This window comes from Bos mutus, chromosome 25, assembly GCF_027580195.1.
Source record: "Bos mutus isolate GX-2022 chromosome 25, NWIPB_WYAK_1.1, whole genome shotgun sequence".
Lineage (NCBI taxonomy): Eukaryota > Metazoa > Chordata > Mammalia > Artiodactyla > Bovidae > Bos > Bos mutus.
Window position 1 is genome coordinate 6,404,846 of NC_091641.1, and position 27,487 is coordinate 6,432,332.

General features: G+C 49.8%; 3 protein-coding genes across 3 annotated transcripts in view; all 3 read left to right on the plus strand.

Annotated features, from left to right (window-relative positions):
* LOC138985569 (mucin-21-like) lies at positions 1 to 20,496 on the plus strand. The gene is made up of 2 exons (XM_070362439.1): positions 1 to 209; positions 17,847 to 20,496. The coding sequence occupies exons 1-2, from the start codon at positions 149 to 151 to the stop codon at positions 19,325 to 19,327; spliced, it is 1,542 nt and encodes a 513-aa protein (XP_070218540.1). The 5' UTR covers positions 1 to 148; the 3' UTR covers positions 19,328 to 20,496.
* MUC12 (mucin 12, cell surface associated) overlaps positions 17,853 to 27,487 on the plus strand; it is a 17,826-nt gene continuing 8,191 nt past the window's right edge. The window contains exons 1-3 of the mRNA XM_014477342.2: positions 17,853 to 18,062; positions 25,841 to 26,768; positions 27,175 to 27,276. Of these exons, the coding sequence (XP_014332828.1) occupies positions 26,147 to 26,768; positions 27,175 to 27,276 (724 nt within the window). The 5' untranslated portion in view covers positions 17,853 to 18,062; positions 25,841 to 26,146. The remainder of the gene's footprint in view (positions 18,063 to 25,840; positions 26,769 to 27,174; positions 27,277 to 27,487) is intronic.
* Positions 19,463 to 23,787, plus strand: LOC138985614 (mucin-2-like). The gene is made up of 3 exons (XM_070362763.1): positions 19,463 to 19,509; positions 20,865 to 21,904; positions 21,935 to 23,787. Exons 1-3 carry the CDS (start codon positions 19,463 to 19,465, stop codon positions 23,785 to 23,787), a joined length of 2,940 nt encoding a protein of 979 aa, XP_070218864.1.

Below are 27,487 nucleotides of genomic sequence, written 5' to 3' on the forward strand. Positions count from 1 at the left end.
AGGGGGAAGGTGGAGCCCTGCAAAGGTGGAGTTATGCTTAGCTAACACGCCCAGCAGGGCAGATAACTTCATCTGGTGCCGCCTCCCCGCTGCAGTCCCCCGTGCTGGCGCTGGCCCTGCTCCCAGCCTCCGCGGCGCCTCAGGACCCATGCAGCTGTTCAGGGTGCTGCGTCTCCTCTGGATGCTCAGGGCCTTCCTGGGGTCCACAGGTGAGGAGGCGCGGTGGGGGAGGGCTGCGGAGACCGTCCTGATGTCCCAGGGCAGAGTGTGTGTGTGTGTCTGGGGGGACTCTGAGGTCTAAGGAGCCTGAGGAGGGGTCCCTCAGAGCTCTCTGTGCGGGCAGAACCGAGGCGGGGGAGGGGAGGGAAGCTGGGTCCCAGGGGTGCTGCTCTCTCCCCTGGGACGGAGCAGGTTTGCAGGAGTCTGCGTGCATCAGTTGGATGGGATAACCTCTTTCTGGTCTTCCCAATTGGAGTCAGTTTTTGGAGCTCCCCTTGTCCTGTTGCTCCTGCTCCCCCAGCTCTGATGCTTCCTCCAGCGTGGATTCTCTCTCTCCCTTTGTGCGTGCCTGCTCAGTCACTTCAGTGTTGTCTGCCTCTTGGCGACCCCAGGAACTGTAGCCCGTCGGGCTTCTCTGTCCATGGGATTTCGCAGGCAAGAATACTGGAGTGGGTTGCCATTTCCTTCTCCAGGGGATCTTCCCAGCAGGGATTGAACTCACACTTCCTGTGTCTCCTGCATTGCAGGCAGATTCTTTACCACTGATTGCCCGGGGAAGCCCCATCCCTCCCTTTACTTCCGTCCATTCAGCCCTCCTGAGGGACCTGAATGGGAACCTGAGGTTCCCTGTCTGCCTTGGGAACCCCTCCTTTCTCTGGGGCATCCCCACTTTTGGTCACAGTGGCCCCTCCTCCAGCTCTGCCCCTGACTCTCCCACCCCAACCCAGCCCATGTATCTGGACACAGATGTCCTTGGCAGGGTGGTGGGGGGAGATCCTGATGGCTCCCAAAGGGTGCTTCTGAGACCACCTGGTATGGGGTCTCTCCCTCTCCTTAGGAACCTTGGAATTCCTCTGCACTTCCCTTCCCTCTGCTCCTGCCCCAGGGTCTACTCCTGAGCCCCAATCCTAGACCTTCCCAACACATAGGTCCCCCCAGTCCACCCTCTCACTTATCTCCAGGGTCGGCTCTTGGTGACAAGGGCTCTGGGCCAGGAATCTTCAGAATCCCCTGCCTTACCTCTGTGACACCCCAGCAAAGCTGAGAAGTGAAATCCCAGCTCTCAGAGCAAAGACATGATGTGTCTAGTTGAGGACACTAACCCCGAGAGGGCAGGAGGTCTGGGTGTTTCCTGCTTGTAACTGCTGTGTCTGCTGGTCATCCTCAGCATCACGAGATCTTTGACCCTCACTCTTACCACCTACAAGGTGGGGTTGACAATATCTGTAGGGAGGGACTTGTGTTTGTAAACTAATTAATCCCTTGGCTTAAATGGAATAAATGATAGAAAGTGTATCTGTGTTTATTATCAACACTCAAGGCTGCACCTTAAAGTCTCAAGGACTCATGCCTGCCTGCTGAGGTGTCTCTTTCTGGAAGTTTCCTTTCTGTCCTGACCCTCAGCAGCATGTGGTCCAGTCTCCTTGCCCCTCAAACTCAATGAAGTCTGAGCTTCAGTCTGTTTTCCCCTTTGGTATTCTCTTTGAGATTGCTGCTTTCTGACCCCTCATCTCTTGAATTCCATGATGTGTCCCCACCCCAGGTTTGGCTGGGTTCTCTGTCTCTCCCTCTCCAAAGAGGAGAGTCAGCCTAGACAGCAGTGGGTCACAGGGAAAGGGGCAGAGGTGGGCCAGAGGGTGGGGCACAGAACCAGAAGGGACTTTGGGCAGCAGGTGAAGGTGAGAGGAGGGAGCAGAGTAAGGGGAACGAGGGTGTGTGAGGAGGAAGAGATGGGAGAGGCGATGGGAGGAGGTAGCACGCTGAACCTGCGTGCTCAGCACCGCCATCCTGATACTGACCAGGGTTCTTGGGTTTCTCCAATCCATAGAAATTGACAAGAGGCCAGACCAAAATTTCAGGCAAGACTTTGCTGGGGCCTCTGCTGCTGCAGAAGGGGGAAGCGAGAATAAATAGCAGGTTCCCTTGCTTGCTATTAATAACTCCCTGAGGTGGGGAAGGCGAGCTTGCACCTTATGTGGGGTGATGGTACATGTGTGTCCAGGGGACGGGCCAGAGGGGTGGTTTAGGTGTTTTGCTCACCGCTTAAGTGGCGTTGTGTGAAGGTGGCACGCACAGTACCCTGCTCTTTGCTTCTGACTCCCTGCTTTGGCTTCTTTGTTCTGGGCTCTTTAAAAATGGCGCTTGAGTTTTTGGTCTTTTTGTATCTTTTGTCCATAATATTGCCCCAACTGCCAATGCAAGCAGTTATTTTAGTTCCATATAATAGTCCCATATGGGCTTCCCTGGTAGCTCAGACAGTAAAGAATCCACCTGCAATGTGGGAGACCTGGATTTGATCCCTGGGTCAGGAAGATCCCCTGGAGGAGGACATGGCAACCCACTCCAGTATTCCCGCCTGGAGAATCCCATTGACAGAGGAGCCTAGAAGGCTATAGTCCATGGGGTCCACAAAGAGTCAGACCCGACTGAGTGACTAAGCACAGCATAGCATGGTAGTCCCATATACTTTCTCCATATTTTGTTGCCCAGGGAGAGGTGTGTCGAGGTGAAATCATTGCAACACTGCAGTGAAGGGTCCCCGGTCCTGTCTGTCTCAATCCCAAGGCTGGAAGACAAGTGGGCAAAGGATTAAGGTTTCCTTCCCATCCCAATTCCCCTTGGTGAGGCTGCCCCGGGGAGCAGACAGATGTTGGCCTTTAGAACCTGGAAGGACCCCGGCCCCAAAGTGCTCTGATGGGGGAATAACTGGTGGCACTTCCTACCTTCTGTGACACGTACCTGGAACATGGGGGAGTGAATAAATATGTGGTGTTAAGGTGACGGGCCAACCTACCACTGAGTTCCTCTGTTCTACCGCCAATACAGGAACTTCAGCCACAGCCACATCCACCCCTAATGAGCTTTGGCGCACTGCTCTGAGGAATTCCCTGCACTCCAAAGGCACAGCAAAGTGGGCACTGAACACCCCCCAAACTTCTCCCAGTCCTGATGCTAGGGAAAACATACCCAAGACTATCAGCACCTCCCCCCACTCGAAATCCCTGTCTGAAACATTGCTCAAATCACCCATCAATTCCAACCCCCCAACAAGCCCCACGTCCAAGTTTGTCTTCAAGGTTGAAACCACCCCACCTACCATGATCATCTATATGGGCTCGACAGAGTGCATTAATCCAACGAGCCTCATAATCACCACCACTTACCCCACCACCACCTGCGTGAGCCAGACCCAGGTGTCCTTCCCCAGCTCTCACACCACCACACCTGGGACAGAGACACCACGGACAACCATCACCAGTACTTATGCCATGTCAACAACCAAGAGAGTCACCTCCGCCATGACCAGTCCCCCCACAGTCACCACTGCAGGGAAAACTCCCACAACCACGGCCCCACCCTCCACCACTGTAGCCACTGAAGAAACAGGCGAGACAAGGGACCCAACATCTCATGCTTCTTCCATCAGGAAAACCACATTTATTACTACGACTGTTGTTTCTAAAGAATCTGTAACGACAGAGATTACTTCTACTCCCCCAATCACATCATCAGACACACCTACAAATACAGACAATTATCCGACAACCATTACTTCCACTTTAGTGACTACCAATACCTTGACATCACCCATCAGTAAGCCTCAGTCTTCACCTGCTCTGACCACAGAACCAGTCCTGACTACAGCCTCACACCTTTCCCCTCTATCCACTTTGATAATAACGACTACCCAGGCTACGTCCACCCCTCCATTTCCCACTACTACTCTGACCACGGCTCCAACAGAAATCACCACTCCCACCTATATTTCAAACCCAGTCACCTCAATTACAGAAATAGACAAGACTGCGACTACAGACAGAGTAACACCCACATCAAGAGCAACACAAAGAACACCAGGTATCACATCTTCACCCAGCTTCTCCACAGGAAGGAAAACCACGCTAGCCACCACTGAGTCCACATCCAGGGGTACCACTGTCTCACTGACCTCTACCAGCAACCTCAGCTCCACACTTGTGCTCTCAAGCACCTCACTCACCACCACAAATCACATCCCTTCTTCCCCCACCATCCATAATACAGATACAACCTTCAGTGTGGTCACAAACTCAGTCACTGCGCCTACTGAGACATCCACGTCCGCTACCAGCCACAGCACAGTGACTCCCTTCCTCACGACCAGCACTCCAGCTACATCACTGGGCAGTTCTTCTGTGTCTACAAGTGCTACCAGGACCACTCAGGCAACAAGTACCACCTCACTTGCCACAAGCACCAGTGCACTGCACACAACCACAGCAACTCCTCCCAGTGACACCTCCAGCCAGCCTGTCACCACGGAGGTGTCCTCTCCGTCATCAGTCACATCGTCGGTCACTCCCACCAGCACGCTACTTTCTCCGGCATCCACCACATCGACTCCCATTGACACCAGTACCTTGACATTGTCCACGACTGTACCTCCCTCCTCTGTCAGTACAGAAGCCCCTACCCTGACACCAGCCACCACTGAGTCCTCATCCACGAGTACCACTGCCTCACTGAGCTCCACACGTGACCTCAGCTCCACACCTGTGCTGTCTAGCCCCTCTTCCACCACCACAAATAACATCCCGTCTTCCCCTACCACCCACAACACAGATACAACCTTCAGTGTTGTCACAAATTCAGCCACTGTGTCTACTGAGACATCCACGTTCACTACCACCCACAGCACAGTGAGCCCCTTCCCCTCCACCACCATCCCAGCTACATCTCTAGGCACTTCTCCCCTGTCTACCAGCACTACCAGGACCACTCAGGCAGAGAGTACCTCCTCACCTGCCACAAGCACAGGTGCACTGCACACAACCACAGTAACTCCTCCCAGTGACACCTCCAGCCAGCCTGTCACCACGGAGGTGTCCTCTCTGTCATCAGTCACATCGTCGGTCACTCCCACCAGCACGCCAGATTCTCCAGCAACCACCACATCAACTCCCATTGACACCAGTACCTTGACATTGTCCACGACTGCACCTCCCTCCTCTGTCACTACTGAAGCCCCCACCCCGACACCAGCCACCACTGAGTCCACAGCCATGAGTACCACTGGCTCACTGAGCTCCACAGGTGACCTCAGCTCCACACTTGCGCTCTCAAGCACCTCACTCACCACCACAAATCACATCCCTTCTTCCCCCACCATCCATAATACAGATACAACCTTCAGTGTGGTCACAAACTCAGTCACTGCGCCTCGGTAGCAGACACACAATGGTCAGAGCCGCCTTTGGCTCTGATGGGTAAAGCCAAGCATCCCCTCTCATTCCCACTATTGTGGGCAGCCAGGCCCGTCAGACCAGAGCTGAGGTGGGTCAGGGCTGGCACAACCTGCTTCCTTGGGTGGGGCTGTCAGAAAGCCCCTGGGACTTTTGTTCAGGACAGAAGAGGGTACTGGCAGTGGCCACTGTGAGGGTGGAGACCAGGACCATAAAGCCTCAGGTGTGAGAGGCAGCCCTACCCAGGAGAGGCACTAGTGGTCAGAGGTGGCCTGGGGGAAGAAGCCACTGCCCTTCTGCGGAAGGGGCCAGCATTGGGTGGATGACGGGGAAAGAAGACCAGAAGGGAAGCTTCTCGGGGGCAAAGGTGGAGGGTTCTTCCCTCTGCCTGGCCTGTCCTGCAGCTCCTGCCAGGGCTCTGGTACCCCTCCCTCCACAGTCACCATCTTCCTGGCATTTGTTGGCCCCTGCCTCTTGGCAACCGTCATGTACTCTGACACCTCTGACTGCCTGTCCCTCCCTCCCGCCCTGCCCCACCCGTGACTCTGGCTTCCGTTGTCTAGAGACCCTGCGGAGGCTGGTTCTGGTCTCTTAGAGAGGAGGAGGGTGGCCCAGCTGCCCTTTGACCACCTCCCCGTGGTCAGCATGTATCACACTCATCTCCACCCTGGGCCAGACACTGTCCTTCCCAAAGCAAAGGTCTCCAGGGTGCTTTATATAGCTGAGCCCTCCCTGGGAAGCACTCATTTCTTAGTCTCTCCTGATGTGGGCAGACCCTACAGCCAGGGCCTCATGCTCAGGGAGATGCTGGTGACCTGGATCTTGCCGATGGTTTTCTGGCTCTGGGTACCCATCACTGCCTCATCCACGGCCACTGCCACATTCGTATCATCAGGTGAGTGAGACCTGGCCCAGGTTCCCAGTGGTCCTGGTGTGTGCTGGCCTCAGGCAGGGCTTCAGGGGGCTAACCTCCCTTCTTTCTTCCCTCCCTCTCTTTTCAGGGGAGGGGGCTGCTCAAGGGATGGACACCCCGGCCATGACCTCATCCTGTCTTTGGGAGCTAAAGGGGTCACCCTGGGGACCCACAGGTGTGGAGGGAGGGGCCTGGGCTGTGCTATGTTGCTGATGGTTTGCTGGAATCCACCCTCCCCAAGGGGGCTTTTTCTTCATCTGGACAGTGGTCTCTGTCTGCCTTCATCCTGGGGGTTGCATCGGCCCAAGTGTCGGGTCAGCTCTTTCCAAACTTCATGGAGACACTGCACAGGCTGCTGGCCCTGGCCGGGAGGGCAGGAGCCCACAGGGTGTCCAGTAGCTTCCCTCCTGGCCTGGGGAGAGCCTCAGGGGGCCAGGGGTAGCCCCTCTAGTTAGAGAAGGGCTTGAGGGCGAGGCAGGCCCTGAGGTCCTTGTTATACCTTGTCATGGAGGGACTGCCCTGGTAGTCCAGTGGTTAAGACTCTGGGCTTCCACTGCCGGGGGCACAATTCAGTCCCTAAGTGGAGAAGCAAGATCCAGAAAGCCATGCAAGGCAGCCAGAAAGCAAACAGATAAACAAAAAAACCTTGTCACGGCCATTTGTCTGGGAAGAGACTGATTATAAGCTGATTCCCATGGGTTCAGACTTTCTGACTCCCTAGCAACAGGGAAGCACCCCTGGGGGGAGGGGTGGGCAAAGTGGGTCCTCCCGTGAGGGGCACTGGGGGAGTGCGCCCAAGGTGCCAGCCAGTGGAAAGTGGCATCGCTTGAGCTGAAGGGCCTGCAGGGTATGTGGTGAGGGGTCACGGTGGGTTGAGGGTGGGGGCTGCAAGTGGGGGAGTCTCTGGAGGTCTTCAAGGGCAGCTGTGAGATAGCCCACATGGGAACTTAGGTCCTTAGAGGCGACCTGAGTCCACCATGCCTTGACGCACTTGCTTCTCCTCTACCAGGACATGTTGGAGGTAGTGGCTCTGGCTGGGAGAACCTGAGGGGAGAGGAGGCAGGACTAGGGGTGTAAACTTTGTGGATTTAGGGACATTATGAAAATACGTTAATAACAGACATATTAGCTCTAAGGAAGCTATGGTGGGGGTCAGCCTTAGGAGGGGTCCGCCCGTCCCAGCTCCCCAGGTAGAAGCTGAGGGCAATGACGATGAGGAAGGATCCAGAAGTCAGCAAGTGTGTTGCCTCTGTGCCTCCTGCCATGCCTTAGAGATCCCACCCACACAAGCAAAGATCCCTGTTGGCAAGATGCTCATAACTGTAAGGAAAAACATCATGTTGGATCCATTAGCACACTAAGGAGTCATAAAGTGTCTATCTCTGATAAGTGCAGACAGCTGTCAGGCGTGAAGAGGTCAGGCAAGTAGGGCCATTCCAAGGGACTCCAGGTCTGAGGACACCCCACGACTCACTGCCCCCGACTCAAAGAAGGATCTGCTATTTACAAAGACATTTCACAGCATGCAGTCTGTATGACTTTTATTAGGAAGATTGTGAAAGGAAAGGAAGGCAGATAGGAAAGCAAGGGTCAGAGAAGGCGAGTGACTTACCTGGGAACAGTGTGACCAGTAATCATATGACGATCACCATGACCTCACTCATCTGACTCTAGGTTTGTGCTGCCCTTGAGCCCACACTGGAGGCCCTCAGCCCTCTGCAATACCTCCACCCCCTGCATGTATTCTGGGTTCTCGGGGAGGGGTTCAGACATCAGAGCAGACACCAGGGGTGGCATCTGTGGTTTTCTTTGTTTCTCATCTGCTCCCTCCTCTGGGTTCCCCAGTTCCCACCATGAAGACTGATGAGGTCTTGGACAAGTGAACAGTAGGGACAAGGAATGGCAGCCGGAGAAAGTAGAAAAACACTGCAGGGCTGTGCAGGGGAGTCAAGGTGTAGGAATGCCCTGAAGGCGAGGGGCACGTGCCCAGTGGGGAAAGCGTGCTTGTGCGAGAGCATCTTCAGGCAACAGGAGCATTAAAACCAGGTGGAGACACCAGAGAATGTCCAAGGACAGAGCAGGGGTGGGTCACCCTGGTAAGACAGATACATTGAGAACCAACCTGGTTTTGCAGGAAGGGAGACCCCTTCCAGGGCCTGAGAGTGGGCTCCTGTTTATCACTCAGAATTGAATTGCTTGAGGAGACATACGATCTGACAAAGCGAGAGACTTCATTGGGAAGGGGCATCCGGGTGCAGAGCAGTAGGGTAAGGGAACCCAGGAGGACTGCTCTGCCACATGGCTCCCTGGCTTGGGTTTTTTGGTGATGGGATTAGTTTCCAGGCTGTCTTTGGCCAACCATTCTGACTCAGGGTCCTTCCAAGTGGCTCAGCCAAGATGGATGCCAGAGAGAAGGATTCTGAGAGATGATTGGACCTGTGGTGTCTCCTTTTGACCTTTCTCTAATTCTTCTGGCTGGTGGTGGCTTGTTAGTTCCAAGTTCCTTACCAGGACCTCCTGTCATGAAATAACATGCAAATACTTACTATGGTGTATGGCCAGGGTGGGTGGTTTCTGTGAGTGTGCTTCCCCTAGCACTGGCAGGAGGCCTTGAGGGTCCATCTGGGAACCCAATTCCCCTAGAAATGGAAAGGTGTTTCCTCTCAAGGCTGGGCTGTGGAGGCACCAAGATAGATGGTTCTAGAGCCTGCGTGACTCAAGAAGCAAGAGACTCTTTTTGGTGGTTGACAATGGGGTCCAGGCAGGCCTGTTGAGCTTGGGTGAGCATGGAATTTCTAGATGGAGCTTTCCTAGAGGTCTGGGCTCAGGAAGGAGGACAAAGACAGGGACACGGTCTAGATTCTCCATTCTCCATTGCTGCAGGGGCCACAAAGATCCTACGATGAGGACTGGAGTCTGTCCTGTCCTGCGGACTCGAAGTTCCAAAGTGTTCTTAGGAACGGTGGGGGAGGGGAGCTGCTCAGAATGGCAGCGGGGAACAGGAACTGAGTGTCTCTCTTGGAAGGGCTGCCGCGGGGGCCCCAAGTGGTCCAGGGAGTTCTGGAACCTAGAAAGGCCAAAGTGGAAGTGGAAACGTTCGATGTATAAAACTGTGGTGAAGACCAGAATGGATCTGTTCACAATAGCCAAAGGGGTAACCTTTGGAATGTAGGTGATGTAAATTTAGAGTAATTAAAAAGAAGTGACGTTTTATGCGGAGTAATAAACTTACTCATTCTGCAAACACAGGAGGCTTGGCTCTGCCCAGGCAGGTGCTCTGAACCAGACAGGATGAATAAGCCAGTTTATAGTCTTGTTTATTAGACAGAAACACGAGAATTGGGCAGAAAGAACCACAACCTAAGGCTGGTGGTGAGGCTTGGCCTGGAGAGTGGCCGCAAAGAGTTGGACACAACTTAATGACTAAACGACAACAACAGTAATAGATATTCAAACACTTTAGACAATTTCAGAACTGACAAAGCCATACATAGCTATGGACGTAACTGGAATATTGACAACTGAATCTTCTGGGTCTAACAGTTCGGAAAACCACAACTCCTTGTAGCCTGTGCTCAGCTGCTTAGTCCTGTCTGACTCTTCGCAACCCCACAAACTGTAGCCTGACAGGCTCCTCTGTCCATAGGATTTTCCAGGCAAGAATACTGGAATGGGATGCCATTTTCTTCTCCACCCCGTAGCCTGAGTATGACCCTAATGCTCAAAATTGCTGGTGTTCATTGAGGGCCTACTATGTGCTAAACAGTGTTTAAATGATATCTGTTATTTAAATTTCCCAGCAACCCTGGAAAGAAGTACTGTTACTGATTTCCATTTTATACATGGGGAGACTGAGGCATGGAGACATGAACTAAGGAATTGAAGGTTTCCATCCATCAGGTGGAGGAGTCGGGATGGGAACCCACAGAGTCAGGCTCCATAGCCCACTTTCTTTACCACTTGCTCTAAGTGGGGGTGTCTCTGTGTGTGTGTTTCTTGGGGCTGCTGTAACAAATTACCATAAACTTGGTGGTTTCAAACAACAGAAGTGTATTCTCTCATAGTGATGGAGGCCAGAAGTCTGAAACGAGATACCACCAGGGTCCGATCCCTCCAAAGGTTCTCATTGCCTCCTCTGGATTCCGGTGCTTCGTGGCGTTCCTTGGCTGTGTGGCATCACTCTAGTCTCTGCCTGTCTTCTCATGGCCTTCTCCCCTGAATTTGTGTCAAATGCCCCTTACCTTTCTCTTGTAAGGATGCCAGTCATTGGATTTAAGGCCCAACCTAAATCTAGAAGGATCTGATTTTGAGATTCTTCACTTAATTATATCTATAACGACTATATTTCCAAATAAGGTCACACTCAAGCATACAAGTGTTAAGACTTGGACGTATCTTTTATTGTTGTTGTTTAGTGGCTAAGTTGTGTCCAACTCTTTGTGACCCAGTGGACTGCAGCCCACCAGGCTCCTCTGTCCATGGGATTTCCCAGGCAAGAATATTGGAGTGGATTGCCATTTCCTTCTCCAGGGGATCTTCCCAACCCAGGGATTGAACCCACATTTCCTGCATTGGCAAAACACAATTCAACACTCTATACCATGCTTCTGCAGCAATCAGAACAACTGCTGTCTGTTCAAGGAGGCAGTGGGCAGGGGCAGGTGGCACTGGCTGCTGATGCTAGAAAATCAGGAAGCCCATTCATTCCCCACAGGTGTGTGCAGGGTGGGGGGGCAGGGACAGAGCCAAGGTGGCCCCTACCCAGTGTCACCTCTGTGGTGACTCTGCCAGGTGGGAATGACTTTACAGAAAAGGAAATGGGCCCAAATCACTGAGGTTGTGAGTGGCAGGGCTGAAAGTACACCCAGGGCTGAGTGACACAGCCTAGTGGTCACCGCACTGCTTCTCTTGGAGAATATTCTAGAATGAGCAGAGTGGTGAAGGCAGGCATCAGTCATCTCCATTTTCTGGAGGAAATGGAAGCTCAGAGAGGTTAACTATATGAGATCCCAGACCTGGTTAGCACTTGCCCTGACAGGTGTGCCCCTCACTCCACACTCCACCCTTCAGGACTGTTCCTATGGGCCTCATTGAGTCACCATAAGCAGAAATGTGTTTTGAAGATATTATAGTAGGAGGGGGCCATCTTATATCAAGGTGGTGGTCTTCAGACTTGTCCCAAGGTGCTTTTGAGGGCTCTTCCTCAAGAATGTCACAGAGTGAAAAACTTGCCTGGCAAACCAGCTGCCTAACTCAAATGATTATCTTTTAAAAAATAATTTAGTTTATTATTATTTTTTTGGCTGAACTGGATCTTCTTCGTGGCGTATGGGCTTAGTTGCCCCGCGGCATGTGGGAGTCTTAGTTTGCAACCAGGCATTGAACCTGAGCCCCCTGCATTGGAAGATGAATTCCTAACCACTGGACCACCAGAGAAGTCCCTAAAATGATTACGTTTTAAAGAAAGAGGCAATAAGAACTGTACACAGGGCAAGAAATTTTATCAAACAAATTTTACTTGTTTGATAGGAGACCTGATGTCTTAGATGGCTAGTGTAACACTAAAATGACATTTTCTAGCAACACAAAAATGACATCAAGATCATTTTTGTTAAGCATTTTGACCACAAGAGTGTGGGGAATCCCAGCTTGGGAATTATTAGTGATTTTGCCTGGGTTCTCCAAGATGTGGGGTACACCTAAGGTTTTATTTTTATAGCATATACCTTTACTGTGTTTAGGAGAAGGCAATGGCACCCCACTCCAGTACTCTTGCCTGGAAAATCCCATGGACGGAAGAGCCTGGTAGGCTGCAGTCCATGGGGTCCCTGAGTCAGACATGACTGAGTGACTTCACTTTCACTTTTCACTTTCATGCATTGGAGGAGGAAATGGAAACCCACTCCAGTGTTCTTGCCTGGAGAATCCCAGGGGCAGGGGAGCCTGGTGGGCTGTCGTCTATGGGGTCGCATAGAGTCAGACACGACTGAAGCGACTTAGCAGCAGTAGCAGTTACTGTGTTTAAATATTATATCAGGAATGCCTATTTATGGTACAACATTCAGAAAATATAGACAGACCAAAGGAGGAAAATCTCCCTTAAGCCTGCCACTCAGATAAACATTGTTAACATTTTAGTTTTTTTCCAAATAACTATTTAGATTTATTCTATGGGCAGTTTCTATTTTAATGACTGATCAATATTCAATTGTATGGAATACCCTAGCCATCTAACCAGTCTCCTATTCTTCTATTCTTAGACAGGCTTTCCCCAAGTTTTCATTATAATAGATAATGATGTAATAAACATTGCTGTAAAGAAATTTTTTTTAACAAAAATCTGCGTCAGGCTCCTTTTCTTCAGGGTTAGTAACTAGAAGAGGAATCATTGAAATGGTATGAGTCAGCCCATGATCCCTAAGGTACATTTTCAAATTATCTTTTAGAAATAAGATACTCAGTAAACGTCCGTTAGCATCTTATTCCCCAACCAATACCAGCTACATCACTTAACATCACAGAGGGGATGCCATGTGATAAGTAAAGATAAATAGTATCTTGCTTTGTTTTGAAAATCTTTGCTTTCTAGTGAAGTTGACCATTTTCTTCTTGTAGGCTTATTGGCCATGTAAATTGTTCCTTTGGAGAACTTCTGTGTTTTTCCTTGGCTCAGCTTCCTAGTGGAACACCCCTGACCCTGGAGGTTGACTCTGGGAAGACTTTGCTCAAGTTCTCTGCCACATCCTTTGGAGATGTTGTGGCCACCAGAATTTTGGGCTGGGAGGGTTCTGAACCACTTCACCAGGGCAGCGCTGTCTAGGGGGCCTACTTCCCTTTTAAAAAATATTTATATTTATGTATTTATTTTATTTGGCTGGGCTGGGTCTCAGTTGCAGCACTTGGGATCTTTAGTTGTGGCATGTGGGATCTAGTTCCCTGACCAAGGATTGAACCTGGGACCCCTGCACTGGAAGCAGGGAATCTTAGCCATTGGACTACCAGAGAAGTTCCCTATGGTGGCTTTTCCTTGTCCCTCCCAGAAATGAGTTAAAGCCTTGCGCACAGAGGGGATTGCTGCTGGGAAGATGAGGGATCCGGCGGAGCCTTTATCTTGAGGGTTTCACTTAGACGTTGCTGTTGTTGTTCAGTCCCATCCAACACTTTGCGACACCGTGGACTGCAGCACCCAAGGCTCCTCTGTCCTTCACTGTTTCCTGGAGTTTGCTCAAATTCATGTCCGCTTAGTCAGTGATGCTATCTAACCATCTCATCCTCTGCTGCTCCCTTCTCCTTTTGACTTCAATCGTTCCCAGCATCAGACTCTTTTCTACTCTGCTCACTTAGATACTGAACAGGAAAGAACAAGGGAGGAGAAAAAGGGTGATTAGGAGGCAGTGGTGTCTTAGAATCTGAAGGAGATGAGAGATTCCAGGAGCAAGGGAAACTGTGAAATGGACAGGGATTGGGGTGCTCAAGCTGGTCGCAGCTGTAGTAGACACGTGAGTGGCAGGAAACTGGAGTAAACGGTGCGGATTCAGGAGTGAAGATAAAAGAAAGCCTGTTCAGAGACTGTGCCAGCGTGTGTCCTGGCCTTCACTGGGGCCCCCAGTGAAGGTGCTGCCGTGGGCTCATCAATCGTCCCCTGCCCTCACCATCCCTTCTCTCCAGGTTCTGCTCCTAACGCACAGTTGTGACCATGGCCTTTTCTGGACACTCTTCACTATTGCTGAGTCAAGTCCAGAGCTGGCTTCACACTCACCTTGACAACCTTCTCTCTGCCTCCTCTGGTCTCTCAACATCCAGCTTCAATCCAAACATGTACTCTGAGCCTCCACACATGCTGTTCCCTAAACTTGAAACCTTTCCTTGTTCTTCTCCTCTTTGCAAACCCCTTCCTTATGCTGAAAGTAAAAGCTACCTTCAGATTGTGCTTGAATTCTATCTTACCAGTTGGGTGAACTTGGAAGATATTTAACCCTTAGAACCTCAATTCAGTTGTGAAACAGGAATAGTCACGTCTTCCTCCTGAGATGACACTAAATAACTTACAAAAAGTATCAGACAGAATTTTCAGTGTTCATTCACTCCTTTATCCAAGACCTCCTCATGGAGCATCTGCTCTGGGTCCAGCTGAATATGGCAGAAATATTTCCTCTGTTATCAGTAAGGAGCAAAGGCAATTACATACACGGTCATTGAATTACAGTGTGATACGACTACTCAGGAATTTGATAGGCAGCCAGTAAATGTCACCTCTCTCCACCTCTACTCATTCTTATGCTTCAGTTAGGGATCATAAATTGCCTTTATATGCTTTCTCATTCTTGACATGTGACAACAAAAATAGTCTACTTTTATAACTTTAAAAGCCCGTTAAAACTTATAATACCTAAGTCCACAAAACCCTTTCTTTTTAAAGAAGGAAGCAAAAAGAGAGCTTGGCTTTTACTTTCATTTTGAAGCCTTCCGAGAAAGGCAGAGGGACAGTTCCCTCCCTCCTCCTCCCCCTCCCCACACCCCGTGTCCCTTAAATGGGCCTTGATGCTCTAGAATTGCACTGGTCGGGGGAGGGCCAGGAGCGTCCTTGAGGGGTGGGGGCCCATTTGTCCACCAGCCTGGGTTTACTCTGAGCCGTGTTACAGTTTGTTTTGGGTTGACTAAAGCCCTCAATGTGTACTCTCTCTTTCTGATCCTTCCTATACCCAAGACTCAAGGATGCCTCCACCTCCACCCTTCGCAGCCTCCCAGCTCAGCACCTTCTCTTTCACTTGGTAGGCAAGTTGTTGTTCAACTGCTCAGTCGTGTCCAACTCTTTGAGACCCGATGGACTGAAGCACACCAGGCTTCCCTGTCTTTCACTATCTCCCAGAGCTTACTCAAACTCATGTCTATTGAGTTGGTGATGCCATCCGACCATCTCATCCTCTGTCATCCCCTTCTCCTCCTGCCTTCACTCTTTCCCAGCATCGGGATCTTTTCTAATGAGTCAGCTCTGTGCAAGAGAACTGGACAAAACAAACATATCTACTGACTTAAAAAGAACCAAGTAATCTTGTCAAGATTTTTACATTAATTAATTTTTTTCCTTTTTTAAAAAATATACATTTATTTATTTTAATTGGAGGTTAATTACTTTACAATATTGTATTGGTTTTGCCATACATCAACATGAATCCACCACCGGTATACATCTGTTCCCCATCCTGAAACCCCCTCCCTCCTCTCTCCCTGTACCATCCCTCTGGGTCGTCTCAGTGCACCAGCCCCAAGCATCTAGTATCATGCATTTAGAATCCTACAAATCATAGGCATTATGGCACCTTTGATTTGAACTACCTTAATCAATGATTTGATATCACTTTTCCCCTAAAGTTCTGATGGAAGCTCTGCAAAGCCAATGATCCAGAACCATTGGTGTGAATGACATGTCTTCACTAATGGTCCACTCTCATGGCCTCCAGTCCTGGTCCAGCTCCTGGTCTCGCCCTGAGACTGCCTTTTTAAGGACCCTCTGAAAATGGGAGCATCTGGGATGGTAGAGGGTCCTGCTGCCCTGACGGCTTCCACTGTCCCCTCTGCCAGGGGCCAAAGACCACCTTCCTGGGAGATGAGAAACATGCAGCCCCAGGGTATCTGCAGAGGAGTGGGGGACTGATAGGAGGGACGATAGGCCACATTCCCTGACCTCTCTAGGAAGTTTCCTGTACACTATCCTGTGGAATTCCTAATAATCCCTAGATATATGGTGTAACTGTTTCAAAGATCCTTTCCATATTTGATCTTATTCACCTTACAGGCACAGTGAAGAGGAGCCAGGGGTTATAGTTCCACCTTTCATAGGAAAATAGAGTTCCACACATGCAGCCACATGTTCTAAGTGGCCCAGGGAACACAAAAGAAGCCCTCCAGCCCCAGGGTGCAAGCCCAGCTCCCATTATTGGAGAGTTGCAACTCTTTGAGTGGGCTGTGGGACCAGCTGGGGGAGGAAGAGCTTACCTGGGCAGTTGTGATGAACACAGGACAGCCAGGTAGAGGTGGCAGCATTCCAGTAGAGTGGCTAGTCCCTGTGTAAGTGTATCTGGAGAGAGAGGACAGGCGATGAATTGTCCAGGGTAACAGCTCTCCTATTCCTTCGGGGTCAGTAGGAAGTATTGGGGTAGAGGAGGAACCTTAGATGTAAAGGATGGGAAGAGAGACTTGTCTGACTAAGTACTGGCCAGAGGATGGAGGGGATCATGTGGCCTGCAGATCACAAAATGTGAGGGGCAAAAGGAATGTGCAGGGGGCATTTGTGTGAGTACAACTATCCGCTAGAATTTATGCCAGGTACCCAAGGAGACGCACATGTCCCAGGGTGCCCAGGGAGGAATGCACAGGCAATATTGGGCAAAAGTAGACATATATACTTGAAGTGGAGGCATTCTCAGTTCAAGTGTTTGCAGATGACACTATGGATTGAGAAAAATGGTATATACGTATATATGTGTGTGTGTGTGTATATATGTATGTGTGAGTATATATATATAGGCTTCCCTAGTGGCTCAGCAGTAAAGAATCTGCTGCAGTGCAGGAGTTGCAGGAGATGCAGTTTCCATCCCTGGATCAGGAGGGGGACATGGCAACCTGCTTCAGTATTCTTGCTGGGAAAATCCCTAGGACAGAGGAGCCTGGCAGGCCATAGTACATAGGGTCACATAGGGTCAAACACGGCTGAAGTCATTGAGCATGCATACATGTATATATATGTGTGTGTATATATATGTACAAACATGCAGATTTGTCAAAATCCACAGCCACAGCCATAACTAACAATTCAAGTCATAAATCACAATCAACTCTCAGAACATTAGCTAGTGATATTAATATCTTGCTCTATAAAAATTTCTATATTTAACAGAAGATACCAAATTTCAAGATTACCATTGGTAAATTGTCCAAATCTACAGATGCCCTAACACTTCCTAAACCCTTGGAAAGGAAAGCCATGCTTCAGTGTAACAGACTGACCAGCTATGTCCCGGGCATCCTGGGACAGACTGCCACTAAATGCAATAACAAAATCATAGACCATAGTAATGTCATCTCTGAGTTTTCCCAACTCACGCTTAAGATGTAGTTTTCTCTACAAGTATCTTAACCAAAAATGCCCCATCAAGTCCTGGTGACACCTACATATCTAGGGTGATGGACCATCAGCCATATTTACTAGAAGGCAATTCGTTTTTCCTAAAACAATCTAAGAATTTTCAAGTCTCAGTTCCATCTGCCTCCTTAAATACCACTGATAATATAAAAGCTTCAGTATATTCTGGTCCTGGTGAATCAAGCACCGCTCAAGACTCTAGACAAACAGCAACAACATTTAATAAAGACACTCTCTACACACATTTCATATTTGTTCAAAATAATAATTCTTTGAAACTGCATACATCAAAGATGAAAGAACTGCATCCCTTTCAAGTCCTGACAAACTACAACTTCTTTTATTTCAGGGATGACAACAACAGATTACACAAAAAATTCTGCTAACACCACAGTCTCTGAAAACTCCGTCACCACTTCTGGTCCATTTGAATCTTCAGTCTCTTCTGCAAGTTCCATCACCGCCATACTGGGGAGTACCAGCACCACTTCTGGTTTGTCTGAATCCAAACTCTCCTCTGTGGGATCGCACACCACAGTCCTTGGGACCTTTACCAGCACACCTGGTCAGTCTGAATCCACAGTGTCTTCTGAGGGTGCCAAAACAACAGCCCAACTGAGCTCCGCCACATTTGCTCAATCTAAAACCACCAACTCTTTTGCTAGTTCCCATATCACATCTGGTCAGTCTGAATCCACAATCTCATCTGAGGCTTCCCCCACCACAGTCCCTGGGAGCTCCACCACCACATCAGCTCCATCAGAATCCATTGTGTCATCTGAGGGTTTCCAAACCACAGTCCTACTGAGCTCCACCACCCCATTTAATCAGTCTGAAACCACAGTCTCTTTTGAGAGTTCCCACACCACATCTGGACAGTCTGAATCCACAGTCTCTTCTGAGGTTTTCCTCACCACAGTACTTGGTAGTTCCCCAACTACTTCTGGTTGGTCTGAATCCATAGTCTCTTCTGTGGGTATCCCCACCACATCTAGTGAGTCAGAATCCACAGTCTCTTCTGAGGATTCACATAGCACAGTTCCTGGGAGTATACTCACCACATCTGGTCAATCTGAATCCACAGTCTTTTCTGAGGGATCTTCCACCACAGTCCCTGGTAGCTACTCAGGTCCACCTAAATCCACAGTGTCTGCTGAGAGTTCCCACACCATATCTGCTCAGTCTGAATCCACAATCTCTTCTGAGTCTTCCCCCACTACAGTCCCTGGAAGTTTTATCACCACATCTGGTCAGTCTGAATCCACAGTCTCTACCGAGGGATCCCCCACTGCAGACCCTTGGAGCTCCACCACCACATCAGATCTGTCAGAATCCACAGTGTCTTCTGAGGGTTCCCAAACCACAGTCCTACTGAGCTCCACCACCACATTTAATGAGTTTGAATCCACAGTGTCTACTGAGAGTTCCCATACCACATCAGGTCAGTCTGAATACACAGTCTCTTCTGAGGCATCACCCACTACAGTCCCTGGGAGTTTTGTGTCCACATCTGGTCAGTCTGAATCCACAGTCTCTACTGAGGGATCCCCACTGCAGGCCCTGGGAGCTCTACCACCACATCAGTTCTGTCAGAATCCACAGTGTCTTCTAAGAGTTCCCACACCACATCTGGTCGGTCTGAATATACAGACCCTTCAGAGGCTTCTCCCACCACAGACCCTGGGAGTTTTATCACCACATCTGGTCAGTCTGAACCAACAGTCTCTTTCGAGGCTTCTCCCACCACAGTCCCTGGAAGCTCCATCACCACATCAGTTATGTCAGAATCTACAGTGTCTTCTGAGGGTTTCCACACCACAGTCCTACTGAGCTCCACCACCACATTTGATCAGACTGAATCCACAGTCTCTTCTGAGGGATCCTCCACTGCAGTCCTTGGGAGCTCAACCACCACATCAGTTCTGTCAGAATCCACAGTGTCTTCTGAGAGTTCCCACACCACATATGGTCAGTCTGAATCCACAGTCTCCTCTGACGGTTCCCAAACAACAGTACTACTGAGCTCCACCACCACATTTGATCAGTCTGAACCCACAGTCTCTTATGAGAGTTTCCACACCACATCTGGTCAGTCTGAATCCACAGTCTCTACTGAGGCTTCTCCCACCACAGTCCCTGGGAGTTTTATCACCACAACTGGTCAGTCTGAACCCACAGTCTCCTCTGAGACTTCTCCCACCAGAGTCCCTGGAAGCTCCATCACCACATCAGGTCTCTCAGAATCCACAGTGTCTTCTGAGGCTTCGCAAACCACAGTCCTACTCAGCTCCACAACCACATTTGATCAGTCTGAATCCGCAGTCTCTTCTGAGAGTTCTACCACCAGAATCCCTGGGAGCTCCACCACCACATTAGTCCTGTCAGAATCCACAGTGTCTTCTGAGAGTTTCCACACCACATCTGGTCAGTCTGAATCCACAGCCTCTTCTGAGGTTTCTCCCACCACAGTCCCTGGGAGTTTTATCACCACTTCTGGTCAATCTGAACCCACAGTTTCTTCTGAGACTTCTCCCACCACAGTCCCTGGAAGCTCCATCACCACATCAGGTCTCTCGGAATCCACAGTGTCTTCTGAGGCTTCCCAAACCACAGTCCTACTCAGCTCCACAACCACATTTGATCAGTCTGAATCCACAGTCTCTTCTGAGAGTTCCCACACCACATCTGGTCAGTCTGAATCCACAGCCTCTTCTAAGGTTTCTCCCACCACAGTCCCTGGGAGTTTTATCACCACATCTGGTCAATCTGAACCCACAGTCTCTTCTGAGACTTCTCCCACCACAGTCCCTGGAAGCTCCATCACCACATCAGGTCTCTTGGAATCCACAGTGTCTTCTGAGGCTACCCAAACCACAGTCCTACTGAGCTCCACAACCACATTTGATCAGTCTGAATCCACAGTCTCTTCTGAGAGTTCCTACACCACATCTGGTCAGTCTGATTCCACAGTTTCTTCTGAGAATTCTACCACCAAAATCCCTGGGGCTCCACCACCCTGTCAAATCCACAGTCTCTTCTGAGAGTTCCACACCACATCTGGTCACCACATCTGGTCCCCAGTCAGAATCCCACAGTCAGTCTTCTGGTCTTCCCACCACAGTCATTCCTTTCTTTATCACCACATCTGATCAGTCTGAGTTCCACACTGATAGTTCTGACCACCACAATCTGGTCAGTCTGAATCCACAGCCTCTTCTGAGAGTTCCCAAACCACATCTGGTCAGTCTGAACCCACAGCCTCTTCTGAGGTTCCATCCCACCACACAGTCCCTGGGAGTTTTATCACCACTTCTGGTCAATCTGAACCCACAGTCTCCTTCTGAGACTTCTCACCACAACTGGTCAGTCTCCTGGGAGCTCCATCAGTCCTGGGAGCATCAGGTCTCTCGGAATCCACAGTGTCTTCTGAGGGTTCCCAAACCACAGTCCTACTCAGCTCCACAACCACATTTGATCAGTCTGAATCCACAGTCTCTTCTGAGAGTTCCTACACCACATCTGGTCAGTCTGATTCCACAGTCTCTTCTGAGGGATCTCCCACCACAGTCATTGGGAGCTTTATCACCACATCTGATCAGTCTGAATCCACAGTTTCTTCTGATAGTTCTACCACCACAATCCCTGGGAGCTTCACCACATCAGTCCTTTCAGAATCCACAGTGTCTTCTGAGAGCTCCCAAACCACATCTGGTCAGTCTGAACCCACAGTCTCTTCTGAGAGTTCCCACACCACATCTGGTCAGTCTGAATCCACAGCCTCTTCTGAGGTTTCTCCCACCACAGTCCCTGGGAGTTTTATCACCACAACTGGTCAATCTGAACCCACAGTCTCTTCTGAGACTTCTCCCACCACAGTCCCTGGAAGCTCCATCACCACATCAGGTCTCTTGGAATCCACAGTGTCTTCTGAGGCTTCCCAAACCACAGTCCTACTGAGCTCCACAACCACATCTAGTCAGTCTGAATCCACAGTCTCTTCTGAGAGTTCCTACACCACATCTGGTCAGTCTGATTCCACAGTCTCTTCTGAGGGATCTCCCACCACAGTCATTGGGAGCTTTATCACCACATCTGATCAGTCTGAATCCACAGTTTCTTCTGATAGTTCTACCACCACAATCCCTGGGAGCTTCACCACTACATCAGTCCTTTCAGAATCCACAGTGTCTTCTGAGAGCTCCCAAACCACATCTGGTCAGTCTGAACCCACAGTCTCTTCTGAGAGTTCCCACACCACATCTGGTCAGTCTGAATCCACAGCCTCTTCTGAGGTTTCTCCCACCACAGTCCCTGGGAGTTTTATCACCACAACTGGTCAATCTGAACCCACAGTCTCTTCTGAGACTTCTCCCACCACAGTCCCTGGAAGCTCCATCACCACATCAGGTCAATCTTGAATCCACAGTCTCTTCTGAGGCTTCTCCCAACCCACAGTCCTACTGAGCTCCACAACCACATCTGGTCAGTCTGAATCCACAGTCTCTTCTGAGAGTTCCTACACCACATCTGGTCAGTCTGATTCCACAGTTTCTTCTGAGAGTTCTACCACCAAAATCCCTGGGAGCTCCACCACCACATTAGTCCTGTCAGAATCCACAGTGTCTTCTGAGAGTTCCCACACCACATCTGGTCAGTCTGAATCCACAGCCTCTTCTGAGGTTTCTCCCACCACAGTCCCTGGGAGTTTTATCACCACATCTGGTCAATCTGAACCCACAGTCTCTTCTGAGACTTCTCCCACCACAGTCCCTGGAAGCTTCATCACCACATCAGGTCTCTCGGAATCCACAGTGTCTTCTGAGGGTTCCCAAACCACAGTCCTACTGAGCTCCACAACCACATTTGATCAGTCTGAATCCACAGTCTCTTCTGAGAGTTCCTACACCACATCTGGTCAGTCTGATTCCACAGTCTCTTCTGAGGGATCTCCCACCACAGTCATTGGGAGCTTTATCACCACATCTGATCAGTCTGAATCCACAGTTTCTTCTGATAGTTCTACCACCACAATCCCTGGGAGCTTCACCACTACATCAGTCCTTTCAGAATCCACAGTGTCTTCTGAGAGCTCCCAAACCACATCTGGTCAGTCTGAACCCACAGTCTCTTCTGAGAGTTCCCACACCACATCTGGTCAGTCTGAATCCACAGCCTCTTCTGAGGTTTCTCCCACCACAGTCCCTGGGAGTTTTATCACTACATCTGGTCAATCTGAACCCACAGTCTCTTCTGAGACTTCTCCCACCACAGTCCCTGGAAGCTCCATCACCACATCAGGTCTCTTGGAATCCACAGTGTCTTCTGAGACTTCCCAAACCACAGTCCTACTCAGCTCCACCACCACATTTGATCAGTCTGAATCCACAGTCTCTTCTGAGAGTTCCCACACCACATCTGGTCAGTCTGAATCCACAGCCTCTTCTGAGGTTTCTCCCACCACAGTCCCTGGGAGTTTTATCACCACATCTGGTCAATCTGAACCCACAGTCTCTTCTGAAACTTCTCCCACCACAGTCCCTGGAAGCTTCATCACCACATCAGGTCTCTCGGAATCCACAGTGTCTTCTGAGGGTTCCCAAACCACAGTCCTACTCAGCTCCACAACCACATTTGATCAGTCTGAATCCACAGTCTCTTCTGAGAGTTCCTATACCACATCTGGTCAGTCTGATTCCACAGTCTCTTCTGAGGGATCTCCCAGCACAGTCATTGGGAGCTTTATCACCACATCTGATCAGTCTGAATCCACAGTTTCTTCTGATAGTTCTACCACCACAATCCCTGGGAGCTTCACCACATCAGTCCTTTCAGAATCCACAGTGTCTTCTGAGAGTTCCCACACCACATCTGGTCAGTCTGAATCCACAGCCTCTTCTGAGGTTTCTCCCACCACAGTCCCTGGGAGTTTTATCACCACAACTGGTCAATCTGAACCCACAGTCTCTTCTGAGACTTCTCCCACCACAGTCCCTGGAAGCTCCATCACCACATCAGGTCTCTTGGAATCCACAGTGTCTTCTGAGGCTTCCCAAACCACAGTCCTACTGAGCTCCACAACCACATCTGGTCAGTCTGAATCCACAGTCTCTTCTGAGAGTTCCTACACCACATCTGGTCAGTCTGATTCCACAGTCTCTTCTGAGGGATCTCCCACCACAGTCATTGGGAGTTTTATCACCACATCTGGTCAGTCTGAATCCACAGTTTCTTCTGAGGGTTCTCCCACCACAATCCCTGGGAGCTTCACCACTACATCAGTCCTTTCTTGAATCCACAGTGTCTTCTGAGAGCTCCTGAACCCACAGTCTCTTCTGGTTCCCACACCACATCTGGTCAGTCTGAATCCACAGCCTCTTCTGAGGTTTCCCCCACCACAGTCCCTGGGAGTTTTATCTCTGAACTCCCACCACAGAACCACAAGTCTCTTCTGAGTCTCTTCTGAGACTTCTCCCACCACACTCCTCTCCATCACCACATCACTCACCACAGTGTCCTCTGAGGCTCAAACCAAGTCCACAGCTCCACCACCACATTTGTCTCTTCTGAGAGTTCCCACACCACATCTGGTCAGTCTGAATCCAGCCTCTTCTGAGGTTTCTCCCACCACAGTCCCTGGGAGTTTTATCACCACATCTGGTCAATCTGAACCCACAGTCTCTTCTGAGACTTCTCCCACCACAGTCCCTGGAAACTCATCACCACATCAGGTCTCTTGGAATCCACAGTGTCTTCTGAGGCTTCCCAAACCACAGTCCTACTGAGCTTCACAACCACATCTGGTCAGTCTGAATCCACAGTCTCTTCTGAGAGTTCCTACACCACATCTGGTCAGTCTGATTCCACAGTTTCTTCTGAGAGTTCTACCACCACAATCCCTGGAGCTCTTCTGTCAGAATCCACAGTGTCTTCTGAGGTTCCCACACCACAGTGTCTGAATCCACAGCCTCTTCTGAGGTTTCTCCACCACAGTCCCTGGGAGTTTTATCACCACATCTGGTCAATCTGAACCCACAGTCTCTTCTGAGACTTCTCCCACCACAGTCCCTGGAAGCTCCATCACCACATCAGGTCTCTCAGAATCCACAGTGTCTTCTGAGGCTTCCCAAACCACAGTCCTTCTCAGCTCCACAACCACACTTGATCAGTCTGTATCCACAGTCTCTTCCGAGAGTTCCTACACCACATCTGGTCAGTCTGATTCCACAGTCTCTTCTGAGGATCTCCCACCACAGTCCTTTATCACCACATCTGAGCTCCACAGTTTCTTCTGAGAGTTCTACCACCACAATCCCTGGGAGCTCACCACTACATCAGTCCTTTCTAGAATCCACAGTGTCTTCTGAGAGTTCCCACACCACATCTGGTCAGTCTGAATCCACAGTCTCTTCTGAGACTTCTCCCACCTCAGTTCCTGTAAGTTCCATCACCACATCAGGTCTCTCAGAATCCACAGTGTCTTCTGAGGCTTCCCAAACCACAGTCCTTCTCAGCTCCACAACCACACTTGATCAGTCTGTATCCACAGTCTCTTCTGAGGCTGATCCCACAGTTTCTTCTGAGGTTCTACCACCAAACCCTGGGGCAGTCCTACTCAGCTCCACCACCCACATTTGGTCAGTCTCAACCCACAGTCTCTTCTGAGACTTCTCCCACACCACATCTGGTCAGTCTGAATCCACAGTCTCTTCTAAGGGATCAACCACCACAGTCGCTGGGAGCTTTATCACCACATCTGGTCTGTCTGAATCCATGGTTTCTTCTGAGAGTTCCCCCACCACAACTCTTGGTAGCTCCAGTAGCACATCAATTCTGTCAGCATCCACCATCTTTTCTGATAGTTCCCACACCATATCTGGTCAGTCTGGATCCACAGTCTCTTCTGAGACTTCTCCCACCACAGTCCCTGGAAGCTCCACCACCACATCAGGTCTGTCAGAATCCACAATGTCTTCTGAGGGTTCCTACACCACATCTGGTCAGTCTGAATCCTCAGTGTCTTCTGCAGGTTCCCACACCACAGTACCTGGGAGCTCTCCCACTACTGGTCTGTCTGAATCCACAGTGTCTTCTGATGGTTCCCATACCACAATTCCCTTATCCTCCCCAACCACTTCTGGTCTGTCTGAATTCACCATGTCTTCTGAGGGTTCCCTCACCACACGTCCTGGGAGTTTTGCCACTACTTCTGGGTGGTCTGCATCTAGTGTTTCTTCTGAGAGTTCCCACACAGGAGTTGCTGAGAGCTCTACAGCCCCATCTAGCACTGGAGAGACATTTTCCAGCTCGTCTGGTTCAGTACAGTCTACCACTTTTGTCACTCAGAAATCCACAGATCACAACACCATATCTGATTTTTCTCAAGTCACGGACTTACCTACATCGACAATTTCTCAAGAGGATGGAAGTCCTGTGTCCACTTCAAGTCCAGCTGAATCCATTACCTCCTCCACTGGTGATGAAGAAAGGACCACGTATCCTACTCCTGAAGCCACTGTGTCCACAATAGTCTCAGCACCATCAACAGATACAGTCTCCTCTTACACCTCAACATTTTATATACCTTCAAACTCTGAGGGACTTTCTACCACTACCTCCAGGACTGGACTCAGTACAACAACAATTACTGAAATGTCCTCTGTCCTTTCAACCATTTCCAAATCTTCTATGTCAACTTCCTATCCCAGCCACAGTAGTAGCCTAGCTTCCTCTTCTATTCCCACCCTGCTGTCTACCACCCCCTCTGTCTCCACACAGACAATCACAGGCCTCACAGAGGAACTCACTCTTGCTACTTCCACCCCTGATTCATCAAAACCTACAGGCACCTTGAACAGCACTGTTACTGTAGGGAATGAAATTTCTGCTTCGACATCAAGGCCTGGAGAATCCTTAACCACTTCCGTTGGTGATGGACACATGACCACATCTTCTTCTCTGGGATCCACTCTCTACACCAGCTCCTCAGACGGGTCCATGCCATCATTCTCTACCCATTCTTTGCACAGTACAAACAGTGCAAGTCCTTCCCCGTCAAGCCCCAGTGAGATCTCCACCCACACTGTGGTCTCACAACATACCACCACAACTGCCAAAGAGTCGACTTCTGGCTTTTCTTCTCCTGTGTCCTCCACTTCACCTGGCTCCACTGGTACTCCAGTCCCTGGATTCAGTACCACTTCAACCCTGCATCCCCCATTCACTAGGACACAGACAACTGTGAGGACAACCCACTCTTCAACTATGACACCATGTAAGTCTACTTGTATGTCACTCTAAGGGCTCTTCCTGCTCATCGCCCTTATCAGCTAATCAGTTTTGTCCTCCTTGTGATCTTGTTCCACACTTCCAGTATCATCTTGTTGCCAGTATACATCATCCAAGTGGATGGTGTGCCTGTCTTTTGAGTTGTAGGACTCTTGATTTCTTTGAGTGTCCTCTTTCATCTCTTGCTTCCTTCCATTCTGTTGTTCCTTCTCCTTTCCCCACTATCTCCTGGGGATTGAAATGGTGGCAGAGGGCTCTCAGTTACAGCATGATTATCTAGTCCCATTTCCATCTTTCAGTGCAATGTCTGAATGATGGGACTTGGAACGAGAGTTGATGTTTTGTGTCTTGGGCTTCCATGGTAACCTCTGGAATGTTCTACCTCTTTGCAGGGCAGTGCTACAATGGAGGCATTTGGAACGGAAAAGAATGTATCTGTGCCCAAGGCTACCTTGGTTACCAGTGTAAATCCCTCAAGGAATACTTCTCCATAGGTAAAGACCTTTTTTGAGACTTGTAGATCATTTCCACATCCCTTAACCATTCAAAATAGGAGGGCAGCACTGGAAGATTCATTTGCTACCATTGCCTAATTGTGCAGGTAGAGAAGAAAATGTGACTTTCACGCAGGCCAAAATGCAGGTAGAGCATGGATTTCCTGCATCCCACTTCTGAGCCCTTTTCACTAGTTAACTTGCCTCTCTC

Bases quoted from the DNA above. Each gene is read 5' to 3' on its own strand.
- LOC138985614 (XM_070362763.1), top strand. From the start codon at position 19,463: ATGGTCAGTCTGAATCCACAGTCTCCTCTGACGGTTCCCAAACAACA. The intron at 19,510-20,864 runs GTACTACTGAGC...ACAACTGGTCAG, and splicing joins CTGACGGTTCCCAAACAACA to TCTCCTGGGAGCTCCATCAG. The intron at 21,905-21,934 runs GTCAATCTTGAA...GTCTCTTCTGAG, and splicing joins AAGCTCCATCACCACATCAG to GCTTCTCCCAACCCACAGTC.
- LOC138985569 (XM_070362439.1), top strand. From the start codon at position 149: ATGCAGCTGTTCAGGGTGCTGCGTCTCCTCTGGATGCTCAGGGCCTTC. The intron at 210-17,846 runs GTGAGGAGGCGC...CTTTTATTTCAG, and splicing joins GGCCTTCCTGGGGTCCACAG to GGATGACAACAACAGATTAC.